The sequence below is a fragment of the Rhinoraja longicauda genome, chromosome 2 (genome assembly GCF_053455715.1).
Source record: "Rhinoraja longicauda isolate Sanriku21f chromosome 2, sRhiLon1.1, whole genome shotgun sequence".
Taxonomy (NCBI): Eukaryota; Metazoa; Chordata; class Chondrichthyes; order Rajiformes; family Arhynchobatidae; genus Rhinoraja; species Rhinoraja longicauda.
The window spans coordinates 49,183,164-49,200,870 of NC_135954.1; the positions used below are offsets into that span (position 1 = coordinate 49,183,164).

At 37.6% G+C, this 17,707-nt stretch overlaps 1 protein-coding gene across 1 annotated transcript in view; it reads right to left on the reverse strand.

The window, feature by feature from the left end:
- ikzf1 (IKAROS family zinc finger 1 (Ikaros)) overlaps positions 1-17,707 on the reverse strand; it is a 91,925-nt gene continuing 74,218 nt past the window's right edge. The window contains exons 7-9 of the mRNA XM_078418714.1: positions 14,382-14,507; positions 10,981-11,112; positions 1-4,471 (exon numbers count right to left, since the gene is read on the reverse strand). Coding sequence (XP_078274840.1) covers positions 3,747-4,471; positions 10,981-11,112; positions 14,382-14,507 — 983 coding nt within the window. The 3' untranslated portion in view covers positions 1-3,746. The remainder of the gene's footprint in view (positions 4,472-10,980; positions 11,113-14,381; positions 14,508-17,707) is intronic.

A 17,707-nucleotide genomic window follows, 5' to 3' on the forward strand; every position in this document is an offset into this window, starting at 1 on the left:
ACTATAATACAATTTCTAAACAAAATTGAAAAATGAAACATTACATTTCTATCAACCTTATCTCTTAAAAGTGATTAGTAAACCGAAGCTAATATGTTTTAAAATGTAAATGTTTGGTGTGCCCTTTGAATCAAAATAACCTGGATTTTGAACAAATGAATCAATTGTCTTTATTCAAAGAACATATGGATAATGATTCAAATATTTTTGTATTTTTTCAGAGCTTCATTGGAGAATTATTGATCATATTGAGTACAATATAAAGCATTATAAAATGCTACAAAATTTAGGACATGCGTAAGTAACAACATGGAAAACTTCACATGATAAAATGTTTCTGCATTATATTTGAAAAGGAACATAGAAACAGAAGCCCCTTAAGTCTAAGCTGTCATTCAATTAGAGCATGGCTGATTTGTAATTGTGTAGCCTAAACATTTTAGGATTGATTTAAACGAGAAACCACGATCTTAAAATTTTTGATAATGTCAAAATGATATATAATGTAAGCACTTTTATATTCTAATTACATGCTGTAACATTTTTCTGGCATTTAGCAGGAGTGGATTACAATTTGGAAATATATCAAAGTTAGGGAATAGTATCATCTAGCTATATCTTTCCAGAGTTGGACAATGAATGAATTGCATTGTAATGTTAAAGGTAAGGAAAATTGGAAAGACATAATGCATTTAAAGGCTAGTTTTTAATCTAGCAGTGAATTAGAGGTACAAAAAAGAAAATAGTAGATAGTCACAAAAAACCGGAGTAACTAAGCGGGACATGCAGCATCTCTGGAGAGAAGCATTGGGTGACGTTTCGGGTCGAGACCCTTCTTTAGACTAGTTATGGATACGGGAAACTAGAGACATAGACGGTGGGTGATGTGGAGAGATAAAGAACAATGAATGAAAGATATGCAAAAAAGTAACGATGATAAAGGAAACAAGCCATTATTAGCTGTTTGTAGGGTGAAAATGAGAAGCTAGTGTGACTTGGGTGGGGGAGGGATAGAGAGAGAGGTGTTTTGTGAAACGATCGTCCAGTCTATGTTTGGTCTCGCCAATGTATAAGAGTCCACATCTTGAACAATGGATGCAGTAAATGAGGTTGGAAGAGGTGCAAGTGAACCTTTACCGAACCTGAAGTGAGAGAAATCAATAGTCATACCACTGGACTGTATGCTGCCCAAACGAAATATGAGATGCTGTTCCTCCAATTTGCATTTTGCCTCACCGTGACAAAGGAGGAGACCTAGGACAGAAAGGTCTGTGTCGGAATGGAAATGGAGAATTAAAGTGTCCAGCAACCGGGAGATCAGGTAGGTTCAGGTGGGCTGAGCGAAGGTGTTCCGTGAAACGATCGCCCAGTCTATGTTTGATCTCGCTAATGTATAAGAGTCCACATCTTGAACAATGGATACAGTAAATGAGGTTGGAGGCGGTACAAGTGAACCTCTACCTAACCTGAAAAGAGTGTCGGGGTCCCTGGACAGATTTGAGGGAGGAGGTATAGCGACAGGTGTTGCATCTTCTGCGGTTGCAGGGGAAGGTACCTGAGGAGGGGTTGGTTTGGGTGGAAAGGGAATGAGTTAACCAGGGAATTGCAGAGCGAACAGTCTCTGCCGGAAGGTGGAAAGGGGTGGAGATGGGAAAATGTGCCTCGTGGTGGGATCCCGTTGGAGGTGGTGGAAATTTCAGAGGATTATGTGTTGTATGCATTGGCTGATGGGGTGGAAGGTAAGGACTAGGGGGACTCTGTCTCTGTTGCGACCAGGGGGAGGGGGTGCAATGGTGAAGCTGCGGGGTACCGAGGAGACATGAGTGAGGGCCTCATCTATGATGGGAGAGGGGAACCCCCATTCCCTAAAGAATGAAGACATCTCGGATGTAAATAGTAAATAGTAGATAAGGTATAAAACAAAACAAAATGCTGTCAATGCACCAAATGTTTGACAGTATTTGTGGATAGAGAAACTGAGTTAATATCTCATGTCAATGACTAATGAATAAGATTATTGATCTGCAATGCTAACTTGTTTTTCTTCCGAGAGGTTGCCTGATCTGTTGAACATTTACAGCAATTTCTGTTTTTAATTCCGATGTTCACATTCAGAATAATATCTTTAGTAACAAATCAAGCAATGAAATGTAATTCAGTTGAAAGAAATTTTGGAAGGCAGAATGAGCCAACAAAATGATAAAACTTTAAATGGATAGAGAAAAGAGTTTGAGGTTTAGACTTCTTTTAAAGTGGGGTGACAAAGTGAAAAAGTAGAAAAGATGGCATATAGGGGTTTTAATGTTTTAATATGTGAGCAAATGGGAAAGACCTAATATAAATTACTTCTTACACTGTATTCCGTGTTCATTGTTTTGCATATAGAAGGGTCTGAAAGTATCGGGAGAGTTTAAATAAGAGATTCTCTGTGATTAAACAGACTTTGAAATTCGGGTCTGCCAATATGTTCTATTTGTGCCCCAAATGATCTCCATTCCCATGAATCATTATTGATTATTAACCCTTTGTGGGCTTCCAATAGCCGGATATACAATGCCGGTTACTCTATTCTACCAGTGATATGAGGCTTTAGAAACTTTCTGGTTCTTTTGAACAGAGCAAAGTGATTAAGAAATATTTTCATTAAAGATATTCAAAACCTTTTAGAGATTTCGTGGAGATAAAATTAAACAACCATTTCCAATAGTCAATGATTTAGTAACAAGTAGTGCAGCTGCAACATCATTACCAAAACTTAATAAACAAGTTAGGAATATTTGAGATAGTTATTTTGGCATTATCTTTTAAACTAAAATTAATGCAGGATTCAAATCTGCAATAAAAGAGAGTAAATATTCAAAAGGTTAAAGATAAAGGGGGATTTAGGCATAACATACTGTGACACCCCTATTAGATGAGTCTGAAAGTTGATACATTTTAACTTGTGTCAACTATCCAATCAATATTTCATTTTGATCAATCCAGTTTAAAACTTAACACATCTCATAATAAATAAACCATACACTATCGGCACCGAAATATAGATTTACATTAATAAACATTTATAAATTTAAAACACCAATGTAAGGTGACATTTTTGTTAAGGAAACATTTTCAATAATGTAGCCAATGTGATTAGGTGTGACTTTTACATACGCGATGAACCTTAAGATACCGTAGGTAATATTGAATTTTAACATGTAATTAATGTACTAAGATACTCAGTTTAACTGATAAGTATATACAAAAAAGCCCATGGTCCAAGAAACAAGACTATAGGTGTGCTTAATTCTACAATTTACAACACTAAATTACTCACACATTATCCATATATAAAGAATGCAAAACTGAAAAGCTCCAAATTGTTGAAAAATTCTAGCAACTACACCTTACAAACTAATAAAAATGGAAGCATTTTTCTGTCCATGTATTTGAGGTTTCTGCTGAACTGTTCACATATATACGGTTCAATTGATCATAGAAATCAAGTAATAATTTAAGTGCCATTTTATGATAAATACAATTTTGAGAATTCTCTTTCAGATGTGGAGAAACATGAAACTGTCCAGTATATTAAACTCTTCGCATATTACAGTAAACAGTTTAGATCAGACAAATAAATGAAGTTCAAAAAGGTAACATGTAACCAAGAGTTCTTTATCCTTTATCCTGTTGTTTTTTGTGCACATTAAAATCAATCGCACAAAATGAAAAATAAAGTCAAAATATGAGTCTGGAATGATTCACTAGTTCATATGAAAACAATGTTCTCCTCTTGTTATATGTGATGAGAATTCATATCTATCCTGGCTTCTGTATCCACACATGTTGCATTCAAAAGGGTCACGGAATCCATGGCACCCCATGTGTATTGTAAACATCACATGGTCCAGAAAAAGTACTCTGCAGTGCTCACATTTGTAAACTTTCATATGTTCTCCATCAGCACTAACCACTTTGATGATTTCTTGATTAGGTTCCATACCCGCTCTCATCAGGTCATAAGATCTCTGGTCTTCTTTTATCAATGGCAATCCATTTCTTGCCTGTGGAGCTACATGATTGGTTAGGTATATAAGGTTGTTCCGTTCTTCATTATTGCTCTCGGTATCTGTCGAGTCTGGGCAACTGTTGCTTGGAGAAGGTTCTCTTTCAGATGTTTGCGACTTAGCTTTTGACATAAGCATTAGATTTTCAACTGCGCCATTTTGGGTTGTGGCACAGTTAGGATGCCCGAGAGTATCTGAATGTGATTTTTGCATGAGGTACATGTTGCTTAACACCGGTATCACTTCAGAGCTTCCAGCAGGAGTTTGGACAAGTGGACGCAAGGATTCAGCCCCTAGATAATTGATAGCATTGTTAATTGCTTGATCCAAAACATGAGTCTGCATCATCTGACTCTCCTTTTCATAATTTGAATTAGCGTCACACTGAAGCTCTGAAATACCAAGCTGCACCGTCTTTTCACCTGTGTAATTAGCATATGAACAACCAATATGGTATTATTTTACACAGATTAGAGAAATAAGACTTCTAGCTAAACAATCAAAGGATCCTGCAGCTGCAAAACGTTCATAAATCATAAAGATAACTGCTTAGCCTGAAAAGAAAAAGTCAACATGAATTGTTGATTGGGAAGTGGCATTCATGATGTGTTCTAGAGAACAAATGATACAAGTGAATATACTGAATAAAATATATGTAAGACTGGTAGAAATAGCAAACCAGCTAATGATACATATAATACATTTGCCAGCAAACTTCTCATACTACTAAATATGAATATAGATGAACCAAATTACTTCCAATATGATCACAGAATAAATACAGCTGTGATGGAGGATAAACATTAATACGAGGAAAGATATTAAGCTTAAGTCAGGTGCTGTGTAGGGTCATGGTAAACTAAATCAACATAATAGGGAAAGATGTGGTGAGATCTGCCATTTGCAGATTTGGGGTGGGGGGGTCGTGAGCTCTGCAATGTTTTCTGTTAACATCCTTTACATTGAGAAACTGGACCAGCTACCTCTGGTCACAATTCACTCTACTGCAGGTAGCAATCCCTATCAGCATCTGAACATGTAATGATGTCATCAGTGTGCATGGATCTCACTACATCCTTTTCATCAGAAAATGGACCAAAACTTTGTAACCTTTGTTTTTCACTCACAGTGAAACAAGCAGCAAAACATACACAAAGTCAGGAACCATAAGCAAATGCAAGGAACCTGACAGGAATGGACCCATTGCTCCCGGTGACTTGGGATAGAGTTTAGGGCAGGTTCAGACACTCTATTACAGAAGGGTATTTCCACGAGGAGACCAGTGTGCCATTTTCCCTTTCCACCCTGTTCCTAATCAGTTTTGACAACCCCTTCACTTCTGTTTCATCTTCAAGGAAAGTTCATTTAAAATGACGATCTGATTCCCAGTAGGGACCAAGCAAAAGAAGTGTAATAATGAATTCTTAAAGCCAGGATATCCCAATTGCCCAACTTTTTAAAGTAACCCCCACCTCCTCAATTGGTCTTTAGTGTAAAACATAGCACTCAAATGAAGTACACCATAAAGGGGACAATCCAACTTATAGGTTCTGGTGTTCATTTGTCATTTTGAAAAGTAATGTGATATTTTGATGAGCCAGAGTCAATCGGTTATTATCGACAGGGGTTTTTTCAGACATCATGAACTTAGATTTACTCTTTGCAGAAATCCTGGATTGTACATATGAAGCATTTATGAAGGGGGGCATACTGCATTTTTTCAGAAAACATGCGTTAAAATCATATTTTTGTCACTAGCGTCTCCTTCTAGCTTTCTATATATATATGTATTTACTTTTCAAAATGATCTTGTGGTCTTGTCTTTTAGATGAAAAATTAACCCAAGGCTTCTCTGGTCTCTTTGATAGAGGTAAGAGATCCAATGCACTATGTTTGGAAAGTGGGGTAAAGTCATCCTCAGAGTTCAAGTCTTTGTGAAGTCCTCAACCAACAGCATAAAAACAATATGATTGCATTGCATTATTGCATTGTTGTTTGGAGGAGCTGCAGTTTAAATTAACTGGCACCTTTCCTACACTATAACAGTGCTCAGCAAATTTATAGTTGAAGTGCTGAAAATGGCACAGAAACAATAGGTTGAATTGTCCTTTATGTCTGATTTCCAATACTTCTAAATCTTTGCAGAAAATGTAATGTCACTAGTTCAAAAGTCTTACTGTCTTCTATTAATATTCCCATTTTAGGTAACACTTTTCCTTGGCTCCATTGGGGTGACAAGCTTTCTTAAGATTCTGCAGTTAAAATAAGCATCAAACTTCACTTGTAAATGTAAAATTAGTACTCTTGACACAGGACTTCTAATGTGCAGAGAGTTGTGAGGGTGTAAATGGAGTGTGGAATATTACATATCCGAATTCCCAATAGATGTGTTTGCTTCGTGAACATTTGCACAAAGAGCATAAAACTATGAAGTTTAATCCATTATTTCTTGTTCTAAAATATAATTCAGTTCAAATTGCACAGCTTGCTATGCATTGAGAACAAATTTTACTGTTTCAGTTTAATTTTATTCATATTTTGCTAATGAGGTATTTTATGTTTTAAACTGTTCAATAGATGGAAATCTTAATTGTAGGTGATGAAAAATACTTCCTGAATTTATGTACCTACACCTTTTGGCTACACATTCCACCCAGTGCATTTTAAAAACCATCTTGGTTGTGATCTGACTCTCAACAACAAATTGAAACATTATCTGCTCTCTATTCTAGTACTTCCTCTTTCTTGAAACTTCTCATTATGTCCCACCACCATGCCTCTCATATGAAACCTTTATTCTCACTCAACTGCCCGCCCTGGTCCATTAACCAGTTCCACCGTTCACCACATTGTATCCCTCGAGATCACACTCTTCCTAGCCAACAATGAGCCTACCAGGGCACCACCCTGCCTGAGGTCAATTGTTGCTTGCCCCGATTGGTCCTGGTCTTTACTTGCCACCTGCTCTTCACCCCCTCCTCTCTGGGCTTTTCAATCATAAGCCTAACTTTTTCAGGGTCACCCTAGATTGCAAAATTAACCCTTGGCTTCTTTTGCTTCCCGCCAACAATCTTCCGAAATGACTTTTCCCTGTTTCTTTTGGTCGTACTTCCAAAAAGAAGTGCAAAATATTCTTTGACCCTTATATTTTGTCTACATTTTGAGTCTGGTTTTGATAAGGGAAAAACTTCTACCAATTCAGTACTTAGAAGAATGAAATTACCACCTTCTGTCTTCATCATTCCTTTGCTTCTTCTCCCTGCAGAAGTTTGACTTTGAACAAGATTGTTAGCAACCTTGATCTCATTTGACCCGTACTGAGTTTTGGATCTCATATCATGCCATTTCCAAGATCGCCTTTGTTTAAACTTCTCATTTAAGCTAAGCCAGGTATAATTGAGTTATTGCTAGACTCCATTTAATGAATAATCATTTTAAAAGCTAATTTATGGGTTAAATTTTGCATTAAAAAAGTATCTTAACAATATCTCCCAGATAAATAATCATATTTTCCTGACAGATTCACAGAATAATTGGATTGTAGAGCACCCTTCCCATCAGGTGAGTCATTGTCAGTTATTTACAGAGCAGCCCAGCATCCTCCTTCTCTGGTTCTTTCCGCATCACTCTGTAATTTGTTTTATTCAATTCCTTTTTTTATGCACCATCAAATCCTCAATCACCATACTCTGTGCAGTGCATTCAATTTATATGCAGTTCTGCAAAATCATAATAGCACAAAAAAGTTGTAAATTAATCTATGTTTGCTTCAATTGCAAACTCTGCTACCTAACATTAAATTGATTATTTGAGTTTCATGCCATGGAGTAAAAGTGACTGATGCCAATATCTAATAAACTTTAAAAAATGCCTTGAACTATTCTGAAACCATAATAACCTATTAAACACCTGAGAATTTTTCCTTACTCTATATTAACCATATAACCATATAACAATTACAGCATGGAAACAGGCCCGTTCGGCCCTACCAGTCCACGCCGACCACTTTCTCTGACCTAGTCTCATCTACCTGCTCTCAGACCATAACCCTCCAATCCCCTCCCATCCATATACCTATCCAATTTACTCTTAAATAATAAAATCGAGCCTGCCTCCACCACTTCCACCGGAAGCTCATTCCATACAGCCACCACCCTCTGAATAAAGAAGTTACCCCTCATGTTACCCCTAAACTTTTGTCCCTTAATTCTGAAGTTATGTCCCCTTGTTGGAATCTTCCCCACTCTCAAAGGGAAAAGCCTACCCATGTCAACTCTGTCCGTCCCTCTTAAAATTTTAAAAACCTCTATCAAGTCCCCCCTCAACCTTCTACGCTCCAAAGAATAAAGACCCAACCTGTTCAACCTCTCTCTGTAGCTTAAGTGCTGAAACCCAGGCAACATTCTAGTAAATCTCCTCTGTACCCTCTCCATTTTGTCGACATCCTTCCTATAATTTGGCGACCAGAACTGCACACCATACTCCAGATTCGGCCTCACCAATGCCCTGTACAATTTTAACATTACATCCCAACTTCTATATTCGATGCTCTGATTTATAAAGGCAAGCATACCAAACGCCTTCTTCACCACCCTATCCACATGAGATTCCACCTTCAGGGAACAATGCACAGTTATTCCCAGATCCCTCTGTTCCACTGCATTCCTCAATTCCCTACCATTTACCCTGTACGTCCTATTTTGATTTGTCCTACCAAAATGCAGCACCTCACACTTATCAGCATTAAACTCCATCTGCCATCTTTCAGCCCACCCTTCCAAAAGGCCCAAGTCTCTCTGTAGACTTTGAAAATCTACTTCATTATTAACTACACCACCTATCTTAGTATCATCTGCATACTTACTAATCCAATTTGCCACACCATCATCCAGATCATTAATGTAAATGACAAACAACAGTGGACCCAACACAGATCCTTGGGGTACTCCACTAGACACTGGCCTCCAACCTGACATACAGTTGTCAACCATTACCCTCTGGTATCTCCCATTCAGCCATTGTTGAATCCATCTTGCAACCTCACTATTAATACCCAATGATTTAACCTTCTTAATCAACCTTCCATGTGGAACCTTGTCGAATGCCTTACTGAAGTCCATATAAACAACATCCATAGCCTTGCCCTTATCAATTTCCCTGGTAACCTCTTCAAAAAATTCAAGAAGATTAGTCAAACATGACCTTCCAGGCATAAATCCATGTTGACTGTTTCTAATCAGGCCTTGTTTATCCATGTAATTATATATATTGTCCCTAAGTATCTTTTCCATTAATTTTCCCACCACAGACGTCAAACTAACAGGTCTATAATTGCTAGGTTTACTTTTAGAACCTTTTTTAAACAAAGGCACAACATGCGCAATGCGCCAATCTTCCGGCACCATCCCCGCTTCTAATGACGTTTGAAATATTTCCGTCATAGCCCCTGCTATTTCTGCACTAACTTCCCTCAATGTCCTAGGGAATATCCTATCAGGACCTGGAGACTTATCCACTTTTATATTTTTCAAAAGTGTCCGTACCTCTTCTTAAGTTTTAAAACTTCATCACTCTAAAGCTTCTCTTTAATAAAAAAGTGGATTGTTAGTGATATTGATGGCCATTCCCTGAATTACCAAAGTATTAAGTTGATTGCACCTGATAAATTCAATTTACATCACAGTTACTTGCCTATTCTAACTGGGAAATGTATTGTGATAATAATTTCATTCAAACTTGACATGAACCAATGTAAGCAATGTTTTAAATTGAGCAAATGATAGAATGCAGCTTTTGGAACTGAATATTACTAACGTAAGCTTAGGATGTTCAATGCAGCTAAGAGTCACACCCTGGCCACTCCCTCTACTCCCGTCTCCCATCGGGCAAACGGTATAGAAGTGTGAAAATGCACACCTCCAAATTCAGGGACAGTTTCTTCTCAGCTGTTATCAGGCAACTGTACCATCCTACCACAACTAGAGAGTAGTCCTGAATTACTATCTACCTCATTGGAGACCCTCGGATTATCTTTGATCAGATTTTACTGGCTTTATCTTGCACTAAATATTCACGTTAATCCCTTTATCATGCACCTGTACACCGTGAATGGCTCGATTGTAATCATGTATTGTCTTTCTGCTGACAGGTTAGCACGCAACAAAAGCTTTTCACTGCACGCAGTGCACATGACAATAAATAAACTAAGCTAACTTTGAAATCCAGATATTGTTTCAGGCTCTGTGTGTGTATTTAATTATTTTTAAAAAATAGTAATTTTAACCAAAATATTTCCATTTTTGTTTCTTAACTAGAATTACTTCATTTTTTAAAAGTCTTTCTTACAATTGGTGACATTTCCCCTTACTCTGAATGATTCTTCAAAAATATTCAAATAATTGCTATTAAATATTAAACTATCAGGCCCTTCTTAGTTGAGCCATTATCCTTCCAAACTTAGCAACTTTGATTGGAGAGAAATTAAATATCCTCATGATGTTGTTTCATGTTAACAAAATGAAAAATAGCATTGAAAATTGACAAACAAAAATCTAAAGTAAATGTTTTCTAATGTATGGTTATTTAATGGTCCAAATGGTAACAATCCTGCTTTAAAAGTACTACACTTCTCTCTACTTATTTCCTAATATCCCTCTTCTCCACCCTAATTTATACTCTATTTCATTTTAGCTCTCTTCAATAAAGAGATTAAAAAATGGAAGCCATGTGTCAATATTTTAATCCAGGTGCATTTTAGGTCTTGAATGAAATGGGGGAATTGTAGAAAGCTAGTTCAAATTCAGCCAGGGCAGATTATAAAAATAGAACTTATTTATATGTTCCGGCATTAGCAAACAGTAAACCAATGTACATCGGAGTGCTGTTTGTATGTAACAGATAGGGGTATTGTATTTAATTCTCTTTTGCTTACCAACAAACTTCTGTGGCATTGAACTTTTACGTTTTGCAACATTACTTGCAAGTCTGTCCAGTACCATAGCTCTTTCTGATCCGATCTTGTTCGCTCCTTCAGCTAGTACATGTGATTTGCTTTCTTCTTTCACTACAAAACAAAGAAAAAGAAAAATGCAAATCCGTTTTTAAAAAAAGAGGTCACAATGCCAATTAGTTGTCTGTTAATTGTTTTTTTGGCTCTTTCAGCTTTTAAAACTTCATCACTCTAAAGCTTCTCTTTAATAAAAAAGTGGATTGTTAGTGTATTTAGTAATCTTTTACTAAAGTATTATTACAGGATAAATTATAAGAATCAATAGATAGCTTATTATAGTTAAAAATAACTCAAATACAGTCCTACCAAACAAAGTCCATGAAGTTATTTATGCATGTTTCTTCCATGTTTCTTGCATGTTTTTACAAGATTTTGCATGGAACTTTGCTTTAATTTTGGGACATTTCTTCCTGAATTTGGAAAAGGCAATGAAGAAAAAAAAAAGAAAAATTCCGTTATGGAATATTGTGCAACTCAATGGAGAACAGTATGTGTTGGTGACAAACTTCAGATGTTGCACAAATCCATTACTTCCTCAATATAGAGTCCTAAGAATGAGGAGTAAAATAGCATGGAGGACTTGCATTGCAGAAATAAGGAACTGCAAATATACTTTTATCCTAGCACTTAAACACAGAACAGTTTCCCCTTACACCTGTGTTTCTGTGACCATGCTGCCAATCTAAATTAATCCCATTTTCCTGCACAAGTTCCATATTATCTCTTTTCCCTGCCTGTTCATGTTTCTGTCTAAATGTTTTTTAAACATTGGTAATGTATCTGCTTCTACCACTTCCCGTTGGCATTTCCAGACACCTATCATTTGAGTAAAAAAAACTTTTATTGTAAATCTCTTTTAAACTTTCCCCTTCTCACCTTAAACCGATGCCTTCTAGTTTTTTTACATTTCTTTCCTGGGGAAAAAAAATGACCATCCACTGGTCATTTCTACCTATGTCCTTCATAATTATATTTACTTCTATCAAGCCACCCCTCAGCCTCTTATACTCCAACAAAAACACCCATGTTAGTCCAACCTCTACATATAATACTAATACTCTTTATTCAAGAGTCAAGTCAAGAGTGTTTGATTATCATATTCATGAGGAACAAAACTATGAAATTCTTACTTGCTGCAGCTACACAGGCACATTGACATAACACACAACTAATATAAAATAATGTATAAATAATCAATTATCATTAATACTAGGTAACTAGATCATAATATTCTGGTGAACCCCTTCTGCACCCTGTCCAAAGCCTGCATGCCTTTCTTGTAGTGTGGCATCCAGAACTGCACAGGATACTCCAAATGAGGCCGAAACAAAGTTTTATACAGCTGCAAAATGCCTTCCCAACTTTTATACTCAATGTCCTAACGAAGAAGGCAAGCATGCCAGTTGTTTGTGGAACACATCTCACCCCACCCTTGTGTGGATTCCATCCAAAAATAGAGAAGTGAAAGCACTAGGACATTTCTTGTTTTATAATGTGTAGGAAGGAACTGCAGATTCTGGTTTAAACCGAAGAATGACACAAAAAGCTGGAGTAACTCAGCGGTACAGGCAGCATCTCTGGAGCGAAGGAATGGGTAACGTTTCAGGCCGAGACCCTTCTTCAGACTGGAGAAGGTTCTCGACCCGAAACCTCACGGTAGAGTTGTTGCCTTACAGCGAATGCAGCGCCAGAGACCCGGGATCGATCCCGACTACGGGTGCTGTCTGTACGGAGTTTGTACGTTCTCCCGTGACCTGCATGGGTTTTCTCCCACACTCCAAAGACGTACAGGTTTGTAGGTTAATTGGCTTGGTAAATGTAAAAATTGTCCCTAGTTGGTGTGGGATGGTGTCAATGTGCGGGGATCGCTGGTTGGCACGGACCCAGTGGGCCAAAGGGGCCTGTTTCCGCGCTTTATCTCTAAACCAAACTAAACTAAACTAAAGATACTGCCTGTCCTGCTGAGTTACTCCAGCTTTTTGTGTCTTTCTTCTTGTTTTATAATGATTAAAACAATTCTGTGAAGCACAAACAGTAGTAACAAACCTGGATCAGATTTCTGGTGGAATACACAAGAAGTGAACATGTACCCGCCATTCACTCCAGCTGCTCTCTCTCTGTTCATTAGCTTTGTTGCAATGACCCACTGTTGCTCTTGAGACCCATTTCCTATGAATGCCATACACTTGAATTTATACACAATCTAATGCCGTAGCACTTAACCTAGCACTTAAGATCTTAACCTAGAAATTAGATTTCATCCTTAAATGGTGCAGTAAACAAAATTTGTATTTATAATTAATGTCCGATCAGAGGACTCCCAAAAAACATGGAATTGGGGAATATTATTTTTTAAAGTTCATTATTAAGTTCATCTCCCAATTTGGTGGATTAAAATAGGACCCGTGTGATTTTAATTGCAACTGCTTTCAAGCATTGCAGTTGCTTTATTGTCGCCATTATGGTTCCTGGGAAGAATACGGCTTTGAAGTACCCAATCAAGGCTGCCAGGGCAAATGTGCAAAAGCTGCCATGGAGGTGACACAAGGGAGTTAGACATATTTTAGTCTGAAGAAGGGTCTCGACCCGAAACGTTACCCATTCCTTCTCTCCTGAGATGCTGCCTGACCTGCTGAGTTACTCCAGCATTTTGTGAATAAATGAATGGAGTTAGACATATTTTGTGTGTTTGCTCCCCCCTACCACCCTTGGATTTTTCTTGGTGTGGTGATTAAGATTTGTTGGGGGTGGGGGGAGAGGGGTAAATGAGAGTTTTGGGTGGGGCTCAGGGTGCAACCATACAAGGGTGGCAGTGAAAGGTATGGTATTGTATTGTGTTGTTGGGGCAGTCGGTGAACATGGTTACATTTCGATTAACAAGGGATTAACAACGGAGATCAAGGTCTCCTGTGAGTTAATCTGTGGGCCTTGGGCCTCTGCTAATTAGGAGGGAGAATGGTGGCTGGGTGAGGGGCATTATCACATATCATCCAGACCAATGCTTATTAATCAGCAAAAACAAATGCTGGAAGAACTCAATGGATCAAAGAGCATCTGTGGAGGCAAAAGGTGTAAGATGATGGTGTAAGTTGTTTCAGGTCAAGATCCCCTGCTTCTTCCAGCGTTCTGTTTCTATTCTAGATTTCATCATCTGCTGTTTCTCTTGCCTTCTTATTAACAAGCCATACTGAAATGAAGGCTACACAATTTAGTTTCTAGCCTGAGGTATTTTCCTTGTGTTGTTTCCCACCTTTATGGGATAATTATGATGTTTGATGACATCAGCTAAAGCTTTTGTTTTCATGAAAAGGATTTTCTTTTACCTGAATATATAGCACTGTGCAATCCCATGGTCTGCAAGTAATTATGGCAGCGTTCTTTATGTTCCTCCAGTGAGCTGCGTTGCTTGTAGCTTCGCCCACAATAGCTACATTTGTGAGGCTTTCCAACTGAACATAAACAGAAAGAGTCATTGAGAGGATTATAGTATAGACTTCATATGTTTTAATTTTGTTAATTGTTCAGTTATCAGACATTAACCTGGGCCCAAACTGCATCGTTTGTAATAATTGCATGTTTATTAAACCTCAAGGTCTGCTTGATTAAATGAAATATTTAATTAAACCTAGTCTCATGTGTGATTAAACAGTTAGCGTGTTCAGGAAGCAGTTATGAAATTGAACCAGGCTGCTTAACTAAGATATGAATGCAAAGTCACATTGTCATAGAGTCATACAGCATAGAAGCAGATTCTTTGGTTCATCATGTCCATGGTCATTATCAGGTACCCACTTCAGGTCTATAGCTCTTTATACCTTGGTGACTCAAGTGCTCATCTAGTTATTTCTTAAATGTTATGAATGCATCTGCTTTCACCACCCAACACGTTCTAGATTCTAACAATTGTCTGGGTGAAAAGATACTTCCTGGTAGGTCTTAGGGCTAATGGAATCAAGGGATATGGGGTTAAAGCAGGAATGGGGTACCGATTTTGGATGATCAGCCATGATCATATTGAATGGCGCGTAGTGCCGAATGACCTACTCCTGCACCTATTTTCTATGTTGAGATCCACTCTAAGCCTTTTACCCCTTATCCTAAAACTATGCCCTCTAGTTTTAGACATCTAACATAAGGGAGCACGATATTGGCATTTAATTAGTGAGATTCTAGCTCTTAAGATGGTTTCTAGACATTAAGACCAAATGTTATTTGTTATTATATTAATTTTTTACAGCTTTCTTTCCACTCCCAAAATCAGTAGCAAAGCTCTTTAATGATCATATAGCTTTTATCCCTACACTGTAAGAAGAGTTAACTATTTACTAATGCTTTATGATTTTCTTTTTAACCCTGACTCTACCAGAACTATTGAAATCCAGATTCTCCCACTATTCCCAACCCAAAACACCTATCCATGTTCTCCAGAGATGCTGCCTGACCTGCTGAGTTACCCCAGTTACCTCTTTGTGTCTTTGATTATATTATTTTAACAGTAAGCTTTTGAAGTACTTCATATGTTAGACTTTGTTGCACCACCTGTTTTAGTTTGTTTAATGGTAACATGCAATGAAATGTGAATAATGGAGGGATCTGAATTTTAATAGTTCTTGCAGGGTCAGGGTTAAAAAGAAAATAGTAAAGCATTAGAAAATAGTTAACTCTTCTTACAGTGTGGGGATAAAGGCTTTATGATCATTAAAGAGCTTTGCTATTATGAATTGTGCTATGGTAGAAAACTAAATAACTTGCCTCACAAAGGGATGCAAAATGCTGACAATGTTTCTGGAGGGAACCACTGGGTTGCTGCAGTGCACGCAACCATGTTCAGCACCTCTGCACTCATGACAGAGTCCAGGGGTAATTCCTGATCCCACTCCGACTAGGTTTCAGATACACTTGGGAGCCGGTTCCTCTGCTTTAACTGTTTTTTGCCCGAGCATCTAGCATGGATCCATTCATTTTAACCTGGCCACCAGCCTTCATTACAAAGGAACTGCAGGTAAGCGTTCTTTTCAACTTTATGTTAATTTATATATTTTCAATTAATTTCAAATTTAAATAGAACATGCCTTAAACTAAAGTTGTTATTGAAATTTTTTCAATATTTGAATTATTTGAATGCATTTTTGCTGTTTCTCAAAGTCTCTGATCATCAAAGTTGAAAGAGCCTTTTGACAGCTCACTGACTGCCCTGCTTCTTGGTCTCGGCACTCTGCCTTACACAATGCATATTTATTGCGAACTGCATGGCTGTAAAAGGTGTGACTTTAGGGATCCCATATGACGCTTGTTTACCAGCAATCCATCATATAACTTTCAACATGTACTTTTGCAGGAAATAGAGCACCAAGTGATGCCTATGGAGGGCCCAATTCTAAAGAATATAACACGATTTATGAAATCTCTGTAATACCAACACTTTATACACAAGTATAAAATAAAAATGTAAACCAAACATCAACTAAAAATGAAATCTGCAAAAATGGTTAATGAGGTTCTTTAGTGATACCTGATTTTAAATATTCCAATATTATAACTTATTGCCCACATCATAGGCTAGCGGGAAGAACAGTTATTACAATTATGCAGGTCACTTGTTCAGTACAAAATGGCACAGTATAGCAAACACTGATCACTGGTATTGATTGCAAGATCATTTTCAGTAAATGAAGAGTTAAGAGGATTGCAAGGCAGCGGAAAATGATTCAGATATGCAAGATGACTCAAGCAATACACTGCTTCGCTATAAAGAAAAAGAATTGCATATCTTCACAGCCAACAAATACTTCTTGAAGCAAAGTTGTTAAATAGGTAAATGCGACAATGAATTTGCACAAGGGAAATGAGATGAATGAACAGTAACTAAGTAGAATAGAAAAATGGGCCCTAGATTAACATCTCATTGCACAGAAGGCACAACAACAATATAAAATTTCCTTCATAGGTCATTAAAAGAAGGAATAGAGCAACTGTCCCCACAAGTCTGCTTGTGAATCAATAAATAATAATTGATTCAATTTAGGCCTCAAACTCATTCTCCTGCCATTTTCCCCAATGTTCTTTGCAGTTGAAGGGTCTGTCAATTTCAGTCTTGAATATATTCAATGATTCCACCTTCACAGGACTTCCAAAGACTCATGACCTTCTTATCCCCATCTTAAATGGGTGATCCCTTCTTCTGAAATTATGCCTTATCGAGTTCTAAATACCTCTACTAGAAGAAACTCTCTCAGCATCCACCCTGTTATGTTCTCTCAGAATATTTTTATGTCTCAAGATGATTGCCTTTTATCCTTCTAAATTCCAATGTGTTTATGTTCAACCTCTTCAACCTTTCCTTGTATATCAAAACTTTAATTCCCCTATTTCCTCATTACATAAATAAAGATCATCTTATCTCATTGAGTCCACGCTGGCACACAGCGTATTCCCATTCTCCTATCAATATTCTCTGTGACCTATTCTCCCATATTCCCATCAAGGCCTTCCCACTTTTATCACTCAACTGCACACTAGAGGCAAATTACAGTGGCCAATTGACCTTGCCACCCACATTTCTTTGGGATGTGGAAGGAAACAGGAGTACTCAAGGGATCCACGCCGTCAGAAAGAATGTGCAAAGTCTACATAGACACCATCAAAGAAC